The sequence below is a fragment of the Ctenocephalides felis genome, unplaced genomic scaffold (genome assembly GCF_003426905.1).
Source record: "Ctenocephalides felis isolate EL2017-DRISC unplaced genomic scaffold, ASM342690v1 CF-g0.4_SCAFFOLD_01886, whole genome shotgun sequence".
Taxonomy (NCBI): Eukaryota; Metazoa; Arthropoda; class Insecta; order Siphonaptera; family Pulicidae; genus Ctenocephalides; species Ctenocephalides felis.
Genome location: NW_020538040.1, coordinates 15,519,943 through 15,532,211, shown reverse-complemented (window position 1 = coordinate 15,532,211; position 12,269 = coordinate 15,519,943). Strand labels below are relative to the sequence as shown.

The window sequence follows — 12,269 nt, the reverse complement described above, 5'->3', positions numbered from 1 at the left end:
AGAATCAAAGTTAAAAAACATATGGCGTATATGAGCCCTTGGTTTTGAAAGTGGTGTAAGTCTAAAATTCTGGCAAATTCCTTTTATACGCTAATTCATACCCTGATAAAAATTTTAACTGGTTTAATTGACAAATTATAGAAAAGCAAAGTATTTAGAGAAAATCGAATATTTTGATTGCAAAAAATCGAAATGCAGTTAAAAGCAAAAATAGATAAAAGTAAAGTTTGTTATACCTAGTTGTTATACCTAGTTAGTAATTGTAGGGGGAAGTCCCGTAACGCCAGACGGCACCTAGCACCGGACACTATTTAACACGTATTATTATATAAATCTGTATATAAACCTGTGTATGAATCTTTTCATTTCAAAATACAAATGAAAGAGGCGTGGGGGGCACACAGGTACAGGATCACGCGCCAATCCTAGTCTGTGACGCGCACGGCCACGACGGGAGCAACCGTTTGCTGTTTTAGGCGCAAAATCACGGAATCACCTAAATATCAATGAAAGTAATTCTTGTATATTTATGCATTTACATTTGAGTGGCATTCAAATATAAAAGTAGTACTTGATTGTTATCCGTAAAATGATAGGATATTATTAGATATTTTAAACAATTTTAGTAGGTACCACCAAAATAACGAACATGTCTGTCTCTTAGCACCGGACACTAAGTCCTCCCTTAGCGCCGAACAGTAAACATATTAATACTTTATTCTGTATGAGTGCTAACGGTCACTATATATCTCCATTTTTCGTATTTCCTAGTCAAAGAAAGAAAATCTTATGATGAATGCTCCAGCTGAGAGCATCGGTGTGGCCTAGGCAAAAGCATGGATAAATAGTGATTTTTTTTGCAATATTTAAGAATATTCGTCAAACACACATGTGCAGACATTCCAGAGTGTGGAGATGGCTACATACGTGTTCAATGCAGATTATTTTGAAATGTCCGGTACTAGATGCCACTTTTTAAAATCATATTTTTGTTACCAAAGTTCGATTGATAGTATTAATTATTTTTTAGCAAAGGTTGCGTTTTTGTTAATTTAGTTTGATTTCTAACTTTGTTATCTAACATAAGTCATAATTTAATAAACATTTCGTAATTTTTTTTTTATTTATTTATTAATAACCTTAGGTGTCCGGCACTCGGGGACTTTCCCCTATATCTAAGACTCGAATATATCTAAGAAAAATATAAAAACTAGTAGTGTATGGCCACTAGTTTTTAAATCTTCTTAGAAAAGAAGAACTCTTTTAAACAAGCATTACATAGCGTTGCCATAACAACACTATCTTATCGTTTATGTTACGGCAGAATTGGCCCATAAGTTAGCTTGAAAAATAAAAACATAGACAAAAATAAATATTTCCGCAAATTCGTTTCTGCATTTCTTCCCACATTATTCCAATTCCATAAAATATAGTACTCCAGTCCCAAGTCTGATATGACTCCAGATACTCTTTTTCACACATGCTGCTACCCTCGGTACTTCATAAAACTCCAGCACTTGTTTCCACCGAGAGATCTATAATAAATTTCCTATCCTGCCTTTGTATTCAGCTCACATAGGCGATCATTTCACCCTGTGAGGATTTGCTAGTATTTTCCTGTTTTCTTCTCTTTGCGAATTATTTATGAGTTAATTTCAGTCTGTACACCGATTTTCTAATCGTCTTTTATACGTGGGGTTAATCTAATTTGGGTTTTATCTCGGTTCTCCTGTCTTGTCCGATACTTTTCTGCATTAATTACAAAATACACTTTACGCAGAATGGAGATGTTTTCGGATTTTATAGAATATATTTGCTTTTACAATGTTTCAACTTAATTTGCTTAACGGAGATAATAAATATGGTGCGGAGATATTTATGGTGGGCGTAAATATAGAAGATTTAGGCGTCGAGAAAAATTTACATTCTGATCGAATTACATGTTTCATTTGCTTACAACTAAGTTGACTTCGGTTTATAAGTACTGTTTGATCTTAAAAGACATGTTTGACAATTTTTAAAATACTAGAAATGTTAATACACAATGGGCCATGAATTAATTTACACAACAGTTATCATTGTGACAATAAATTAATTACAGTAATTAATTTGGATATAAATTGGTAAGTTGAAGCCTCTAAGGGACCGATTCTGCTGCACAACAGACCAATGTTATGACAAGGCTATGTTATGAAAAACTTTCTATACAAATTTGTTCCACATATTGACAAAAGCCATGTAGTTGCCGTGCAGTCAGGCAATTTTCTATGGTTGTCAGATAGAAAACATAACCTAGAAACTAAAAAATTGTCGAAAAAATGATGTTAGATAGAAGGGTCTTTCTGACCCAGCTCCATAACATACAAATAACGTTGCAGTTTATGTGTAAAACTGCCTGAATGCACAGCAAATACATTACATTTTGACAGTATTCAGTAGCATGATGTATGGAAGTTAGACCGTAACATGGCCTTGCCATAACATTTGTCTGTTATGCGACAGAATCGGTCCATAAGTCTCTTCTAATACGTTTATGTAGGGGAGCAAGGGGCTATTTGTAGCAGGAGTAAGTCACAGAGGTTTTTCAATAGAATCTTTAAAAAGTTTTTTAACTTCCCGTAGGGTAAGTTATAGTAATCGCAAAAAAATCGAAAATGAAAATTTTTATATATCTTTACGTTTCAAAGGTTTCTGAACATTTTGGCATACCTTAGAAAAAATGGATGTATGTGTGTGTGTGTGTGTGTGTGTATGTGTGTGTGTATGTGTGTGTGTATGTGTGTGTGTATGTATGTACGTGTGTGTATGTATGTGCGGATACAAATTTTCGTCGACGATTTCAGGAACACGGATCAACCGATTTGAATAATTCAAAAAACATTCGATTCGTATTGATAAGGAGACGTGCTGATTAGTTTTTGGCGAAGGCAGGTCTAGCCGTTCCGAAGATACGGGGCAAAAAGTGCCGAAAACGGTAACTCAGTTTTAAGAGAACGGATCGCCCGATTTGAATAATTCAAAAAACATTTCACTTGTATTGACAAGATGAAAAATCGATGAAATTTTCATGAAGGTAGGTCTAGCGGTTTCGGAGATATGGAGGAAAAAGTTAAAAATGAGCCATTTGGCGGTCAAAAATGATCATTAGACATATGCACATCAAATTATCAGATATTTTATAGAGATTTTAACAATAAGTATACATTTTGTCAACATTCCTATGGGTTCCGTACCAATGCTTATGCGTTGGACAGCGACGCGGCGCTTACGCGCTTTATATTTTGTGCCTATGCAGTTAAAGCAGTACGATTGCTTTGAAAAAAAGTTCAGATCTTCCACAATATGTCAAAATAAATAATTTTTTTTTTTTCAAAAAAAAAAAATTAAAAAATTTTTTTTTTTAAAAAAATTTTTTTTTCAAAAAAAAGTTATTTTTTGTCCAATTTATAGTTTCCCAAAAATCTTATTTTTTCAAAGTAATTTTTTTTTCAAAAATGTTAATCGTTTTTAAAAAAATTATAATTTTTGGTACGGGAAGTTCAAGCAATTTGCCTTAAGGCACGATGCCTTAATTGCCTTAAGACAGAATTCCACTTACAGCTAGTTTTTGTCTTGATTAGACATGTGAGCAGTCCTGCGTAATATTATCATAGCTACTGTCCCGCAGGAAGATGCAGTAAACAGAAATGTGCAGGTGCGTCATTTTTGGCAGGTAATATAAAACTGTTACACCATATAATTTTGGTTCGCGTTTGGTTAAATTCTATATATTTGATTTGCTTCAAATCTATCAGTCTGTAATAATGTGTAACAATTTTTGTAATTGTTAAATTGTTTAAATAGTTATCTTAATTAATGTGAAAATGTTAGTTGGAGAGAAACTTTGGGGCTAGTTGTAACATAAAAGAATTATATAATATATAAGAAGGTTGGATGGAATGTATAGTTTGAAAGGTATGAGCACATGAAGATTGTGTTATTACATGGAACATTACATATTTTATTTGTATTGATCGAAGTCAATGTTATAAGATTCAGTTCAATCTGACTAAATGCAATAAGAACATTTTAACAGTCCATTTGAAATGGTAATTATTTTCCGTTAAAGTTAGTAAAAGTTAAATATAAGAAAAGTGACTGATATGGCTAAACTTCTAAAATATTCAACTGCTACTCACAATATTCAGATAGAAACAAATCCAGTTAGATGTCCATAAGAAAAATTGATGAATAAAAATTTATGATAGTTTGTCATTTGTCTAAAAATAACGTGTAAATTTTCTCAAAAATAAGTTACTATTTGCCTCCGTAGATGTTACAACTAGCCTCAAACACGGGGTAATTTGTAACACGGCACTTTTTCAAGAATATTATTAATTGTGAAAAAATGAACATTAGTTACAGAAGTATTTTTTTACTTGATTTGATAGAGGAATAGGTACAGCATTCACCCATCTTTATTCCGTAAAGATATTATTAATAAATCTCAAAATATGATTAAAAAAACAGCTCTAGGCCCTGAACCATTTGATCTTAACTTGTTGTAAAATCGGCGACAATTCTTGACACGCGGTGGTAAATGAAATAGTTCAAATAATACTGGCAATTTTAATAATAAATTAATAATAACAATATAGTTAGCTATAATCAAGTCGAAGCAGTATTTGCTTGTAAGTCTCTAACAAGTCTGATCATCTGATTTCTGATAAAGTCTGCGTTCCAGAAGAGGCAATATTCAACAGATTTACTTTTATGGGATATCAAATATATTTACTTTTATGGGATATCTCAAAAATCGAGTAATAGTCATAAAACAAATATACTGCTAGAATTAGAAGCTGAGATAAGAGAAAAGATGTCCTAACCTATATGTTGAAAGAATAATTCACAAATTTACGAGTTCGCTCTTTTAGAAGAATTCCTAATGAGTCTTTGTCAGTTAGATAATTTTTTACTTAAAACTAAGTTCCTGTCATCTCTTGAATAAATGTTTTAAATAAGTAAATCTTTTTTTGGTTTTTATAATTCTAAAAATATTAATTTATGACCCATTCTGTATTGTGACTATAACATTTTAAGCTAAAGTATACTTACATGATATTTGATATACGAGTATAAATAAATTACTGATACAATAATTACTAATTATTATTACTTTAAAGTAAGTTATAACTAGTACATTATTAATTTATAATACTTACTAAGACTGAGATTTATAATACTTACTAATTTATAATACTTACTCTTTAGTAAGAAATCTATATAATAAAACCTATAGGAACTACTAATTGAAGAAGAATTAACTTATTCCTATTTTTACAGGTATTTAAATAATCTTGCTTTCTAACCATTTATACCAGAATGTATAAACCAAATGCATTAATAAATTCAGTTACATCTCATTCAAGTTTCAATCAATTACAAAATCAATTACATTGTTGAATCTTTTGAAATATACTTTGAAATATCGACAACAATATCAAATTTAAATTGTATTACATTACATTTGCATCTGTTTTCTGGTAGTACAATTTATCAAGAAATTTTTGTAACTCCAAAAAAATCAAATAATTTCATTACAATATAATTAAATCTTACCAATAATCATGTTGATAACTATAACTAATTATAATTATTTAAATTATTGAAAACTATAATTAAATAATTCTTGATTTGTTTAAACTTATAAAGGTGCACACAAAATCGCTATGACGTTGTACCAAAATTCAATTTTTGGATTTGATGCAACTTTTGTTTTTGCAAATTTAGAAAAACTCTCTAATAAATAATATCTTCTAAAATATATTATATAAGAATAATGCATTTTCCAACATAAATATTATTAAAAAAATGCTAAAATTTTAGCATTGACATATCCTATTATAAAAAATGTCTGCCATAGCAATTTAATGTTTCGTGATCCTATTTTTCAAAATACTTTTAAGCTTATTTAAACAACTTTATAATTTAATTGAAATTATCCACAATTATTCCTCGATTTCACCATACATTCTTAGCAAAAATACATACATATTCTCTTATACACATGGACAAAATATATGCATGTTTATAGATAAATTAAGGTGAGATCACATAAAAAGATTCGTTTATAACAAAAAACTAGTGAGGCGCATGGCATCGTGCCTTAAGGCAAATTGCTGGAACTTCCCGTACCGTAATTAAACATTCGAGAAATAAAAATAAGTAATAATTATTTTGAATAATTTCAAATAGATTATTAATTATAAAAACATACTGTAAATTTAAAAATGCTTTTTAAATTAGGCGACGTGCGTATTCTATAAACAACTTTGTGTATGTTTATGAGAATTTTTTTTAAAATTTAATATTTTTTTCAAAATTTTGAAACTTTTTGAAGTTTGAGATTTTTTAAAAAAAAATTTGAAAAAAAACATGTATAAATTTTTTGAGAATTTGGAAAGTTTTGAAAATATTCGATTTTTTTGAAAATTTCGAAATATTCTCAAATTTTTGTAAGAATTCGATTTTTTTAAAAATTTGTCAAAATTCAGTTTTTTTTAATGATGAAAAATTTCGAAATTTTTTATTTTTTTTGAAAATTTGAAATTTCATTGAGAGTTCATAACCGCTGCACCTGCCACCCTAAAAATCAGTTTTTCATCTTGTCAATACAAGTAAAATGTTGTTTGAATTATTAAAATCAGACGCTCCGCTTTCTGAAAAACTAAGTTATCGTTTTTGGAACTTTTTGCTCCGTATCTTCGGAACGGCTAGACCTGCCTTCGCAATTTAATACAAACAACTAGATATTTTCATTCACCCTTAATATGTGATCTCAACTTAACCAACCACCAACCACCAACCTCTAGACTAAATCTACTTCCAACTTACCCTGAATCGTATCTCCTCCCCGAAGGGCTCTTACATCCGCCACTGCTAGCATTGTTACTGGAATCTTCCTCGTCTTCTTCTCTGGAAGTTGATCGGGCAGAGGAGCCGCCTCCAGTGGCGGACTGCGGCGACAGGGTTCCGGTGACGGCGGTCGAACCTGCTCCGGAGGATGTGGGCAAATTGCTACCGTCGGAAGTATCCGGTAGCAATTTGACCGCGGACGCGTCTCCCTCGGACATTTCGCCAGTTGCAGGGCCAGATTTGTCCAATTGCTAAAAAGGGTAAAGGATAGTTTAGTTGTTTTGCAATCCAAAAATAAGTATTTTGTTAAATATTGTAGTTAACATGTTATCAAAGATTTTTTTTGTAATTGTTTGAACAGCAATCAGAACTCTTATATGTTCTATAAGCTGTTGGTTAAGGCTTATGACTACTTATTTCATGAGAGGCAATCCATCGATTTACCATTCTCTTATGCGCGGGATATTTTTGATATTAGCTCTTACGTCTAATAGTTAACATGTGATTGGATGTTGCAGCTATGTCCACGAAGAACGATTTCCACTTGGAATTAAATTGTGATCTATAACCCCAAGGGGAAATTTGACATCAAAGCTGCCTGATGTCAGATTACGGCGGTAGCGGGGATCGAACCACCGAACCTGGGACTAGTTGCTGCTAGCCCACGCTCTAACAGTTATCGCCACCGCCGGCCCATGTTATCAAAGGTAATAGATTTTTTAAATTTTCCAGACTTATTTCAGTAAATATATATAGGAAAGACTGGGCACAGTTGTATTACTTTTATTTCGATCAGCAATAATTCTGTTAATTTACCAGTTAGCTAGGAAAAAAGTAGGTAAATTAGATGGTGATTTAAACATTTGTCTAGATAAAAATACTCAAAAACTATCCTTAAATACAATGGACAGTCATAAAATCAAATCATACAAAGAGAGCGTGTGTCACAACTGTCCACACGCCCAAGGACGGTTGTGACAGTCATAGGTTAAAAATCAATAGGTATAAACACCAAAATGACTTTTATTGCCAGAAACGACTTTTTTGTCTGAAATTTGTAACACAACACAACATAATCATTTAAACAAAGCTTGTGACTAAAATATAACAATTTATAACAAAACATAATTTTTTAACAAAGTTAAAAAAAAATCTGCAGAACCCATTTTTTCTTGTATTTAATTTTCCCTTTTCTTTCACATTTTGACTTAAGTTAGATTTTTTTATCTGTTTAAACTTCACTCGAAAATAATTTGTCACAACCGTATCCACAAATTTATTAATTACAAAAAATTAAATTAAATAATTAATGACCATTTGATCGCCTGTACAACCATTTTTTGTTTTTATTTTTTTTATTGCTATTTTATTAATTTAACATTTTTACGGTTTTAAATGAGTATAACTTTCAACCTTGTGCAAGAATTTTGAGCTTGACTGGTGGTCTAATAGACTAATATGATGAACTTAATGACGAACATTGTATTTAATGTTTGAATGCTTTTTTTCAGCTCTTTTTTTCAGAAGCGAAATTCGTGCAGCTACTATGATTATTATAAAATTACTATCCTTTTAATATTAACTATGAATAAGCTTGACAAGAGCCTGAAATAATGTCTATTATTATTGATTACGGCTTGCTTATGAATAAATAAATAAATAAATAAATAAATATAATGAATGTAATTAGAAAACAAACAAAAAAATATCAATATAGATTGAGGTAGGTCCTTTTTTAACTTCCGGTAGGGAAGTGCGATTGCTTTCAAAATTTCCAAAATATTTCAAAATAAAAAATATGTTTTTTCCAAGATTTTGTTTCCAAAAAAAGTAATTTTTTTCAAATTTAAAAAAAATTAATGTTTAAAAAAAAAATGCTACGGAAAGTTCCAGCAATTTGCTTCAAGGCACGATGCCATGCACCACTAGTTTTAGTTTATTCTTAGATGGCTGATACATGTACTTTTTCCAATTTTGATGTATCTTATTCATAATCACTTGAAACATGAGACAACTTAAAACTAGCGAATCCGATTTTCAATACAAAATTTTTAGCAAAGCTAGACAGACCTGCATAGAAAAGAATAGCGTTAACTCTTGAAAAATTATTTATGGAATAGTTCATTCTCTGGATAGTGCAACAAAAAAATATAATTATTTTACGCAAATCTAGAATTAAGATCCGTTGCCATGATAAACATTTCTACTAATAAACAAGAAGTCCATCCATTAGTCCAATATTAAAACTATATTTTACAGTTTACAATTATTTTGTCAAAAACATATATAAAAGCATAATGGTGGCCTCGGACAACATGACAAATACACGAGATGATTAATGGAAAATTGCAGACCACTACAAAATACGACTTTTTATCTGTCAAACTTACTACTGTACTAAATACTTACTACAAATATTCATACAAATATGAACTCTTTCTAATCAGAATAAAATGTTGCAAAAATATTCATTGTCTTCGAGTGCTTGGCAAATGTTTTGTTGAAAAATTGTACTTTAGTTCAGTTTTTGTTTCATATTTTTATCATATCATTATATGAAATGTTCAGATTAATAACAATAATTTATACTGTTTATTAACAAGAATAAAGTAGTATAAACTATGGAGTTTCATTATCATCGGTTTTACTATCTGATCTAGTTACTAGAATTGGTGTTAATTCATGAATGCAATATGATAATCCTGATTTAATTAACAGGCAAATTCTAATCTGTTACGATACTTCATAGAACAAATAGTAAAATGTAATTATTCTCGGCACATCGATGTTTGCACGTTTTTCATTAATGAAATTTATCTGTTTGTTGACTCGTATATCACAATTTGAATCCTGTTTCAATTGAACATAGTTGTATATAGGCAATACTGAGTTTTAGCAAAAAACTCTAAAATACGAGTATATTGTTACGAATACAGAGCAATAGCAAAACTTATGATTATATATTAGCAAATATGTTGTATTACAATTTTTTATGAATTGTAAAAAAAACAATAAGTTCTAAAGCAGGTTTCCTGATACGATGAAAGAGAACCTCAGGTTCACTCTATAGTCAAAACGATCCTTTCGAAATATTACAGATTTACGAATATAACAATATTTAATTTGATATACGTCTGCACAAAATTTGTTATTTTCCCTAAATTGTAGCAGTTCTGCTCATTTTTTCCGAAGTAGTAAATTCCAGTTTTAAATGGCGTATACGAAAAATATTTAGAATAGAACTAGAAAATCAAAAAATGCAATTGATGATTTTAATTATCCTTTCTCAAAACCTCATTATTTCTCAACCAATGCAATGCCTACTGGAGCAAGATAATAAAACTTCTGGTAGGGTAAGATAGGAACAAAGGTCCAATTTGTCTTTCAGCAATTATATTGTGAAAACCAATTCAATGATATCACAACAAATACCACAGATCAATCAAACAACTAACTGACTATGATCAGTAAAACTCCCAGCTAATTCATCATTGTAGAAATATGATTTTCTTATTTTGAAAAGTGTCACTTGGTCCTTTTTGCCCCACAGGCGAGGTAAAATGAGACAGCTAGGTGGCAAACAGATCCGATGACTGTTTTCAATTTTAAAGGGATCTTATGAAATAATATCCAGAATATTTAATTATTGCAATACATATATAAATTTCATGAGCACATTTTTTACAAAGATAGCACTGTATATAACCTTGATCTGGTATTTCGTTAGAAATATTCATCAAAAGAGTTGAAATAACCATTCATTTATTAATATATCTTTTGTAAAATTGATTTTTTAACTAGTTTGCTTTTTTGTGCACTATTTTCTCTTGTCTCGCCTTTGCCTGGCTAAAGGTTCATTTGGTCCTTTTTACCCCGCCCAAATGTAAACTTTTATAGAGAGTATATAAAAAACTGGTGAATTTAACATAAAATTTACAATACATCTTAAAAGGCAAATAAATAAAGTATACTTAATAATTATATTGAGGTCTTGCAAACTAAACAACAGTGCTCACAACCAAAAAAGTAACAACTAAATAAAACACTTTTTTATGGATAATTAGACATTGTCATTTATCTCCCGATAGAAACGTCGTAAAGAACAAGGTGATGGCTAATTATACATTTTTTTCCTTTACTTTCTAATATTGTTGTTAATAAATGCCTAACTTCACTTGTTTTTGAGTTATCGGTGGTGGATCTTTTAATCATTTCTACTCTATACAACAAATATTTTCAATAGAACAAGAAAATCAAAAAATGCCATTTATCGTATAGAACGATTTCAATTATCCCCTGTCGGACAACATTTGGTTTTCAGTCCATGAAAATGAATACAAGACCAACATAATAAAATCTAATTGCTTGATTAAAAGATGTGCAAAAACCCATGTAGAGGTAAAATAATTTAAATTTTTGGTAGTTCTCAAATTTCAGGAAATAAAACTGGTGCTAAAACCAAAACCACCGTTTGCTCTGGGCATTTTGTCAATCCGGATAGAATAGTTAGCCACATGCGTTCAACTGCCAACTGGATTCCAGCCAAATCCTAAATGGGAAAGAAATTAACAACCACTATCACCGGATACAACTTAATTGCGAGAATAGTCGACCACTATCATCATCATAATTATTATGGAGTTGAAATTTTGGTACATTATCTAAAGCAGTGATGGACGTATGAAGAGATTTTGATGAAAATGTGTGGGATCGAAGTAATTATTTACAACTGAAAATGCGTAGTTGGCATTCAGTTTGCAAATTCAGTAGAAAATCGTTTATCCGGCCCTCAGTTATACGAATTCGGGATTATCCGGACTACCAACCGTGAACAATTTATATGTATTGTATATACATACGTACAAGTATACCAAATACAAATTACCAAATATATACTGTAAACAAATTATTCGTACATACGAACCTAAATATAATAGTTTATTTTACGATTAATGCTGCAATTTAGTATTATGTATTCTAAGAACATATGTATATGCATACTAGGGTGGTCCTTAACAAAGACATTTTCGAATTTCTTTGCCAATGCTTCCAAATTAATAAAAAATGTATCTCTAATAGCATTAGTCTTAATATCTAGATAGAGCGTACGCCAATTGAAAGTTCCTTATATTTGTTATTAACATACGTCATTAAGTAAATTCTTGCGCCATCTGTATAGTATTCGTGAACTTAAATATTATGACACGTAAGAATATTTATGGTGGTTTTAGAAATTCTATTTCAGGTTATATTACGGTTCGAAAGTTTAATTATAAAAAAATTATAAAATTTAAAAGCAATACCCGAAGAAAATTGTTACAGTTTGACTAAAGCTCTAAAGTTGTACTTTAAAGCTCGTAATTTTGAAACTACAC

At 30.4% G+C, this 12,269-nt stretch overlaps 1 protein-coding gene across 1 annotated transcript in view; it reads right to left on the bottom strand.

Moving 5' to 3' along the window:
- LOC113377681 overlaps positions 1–12,269 on the bottom strand; it is a gene marked incomplete at its 3' end in the record, with an annotated part of 318,390 nt that overhangs the window by 18,192 nt on the left and 287,929 nt on the right. The window contains 1 exon segment of the mRNA XM_026618076.1: positions 6,874–7,145. Within this exon segment, the coding sequence (XP_026473861.1) occupies positions 6,874–7,145 (272 nt within the window).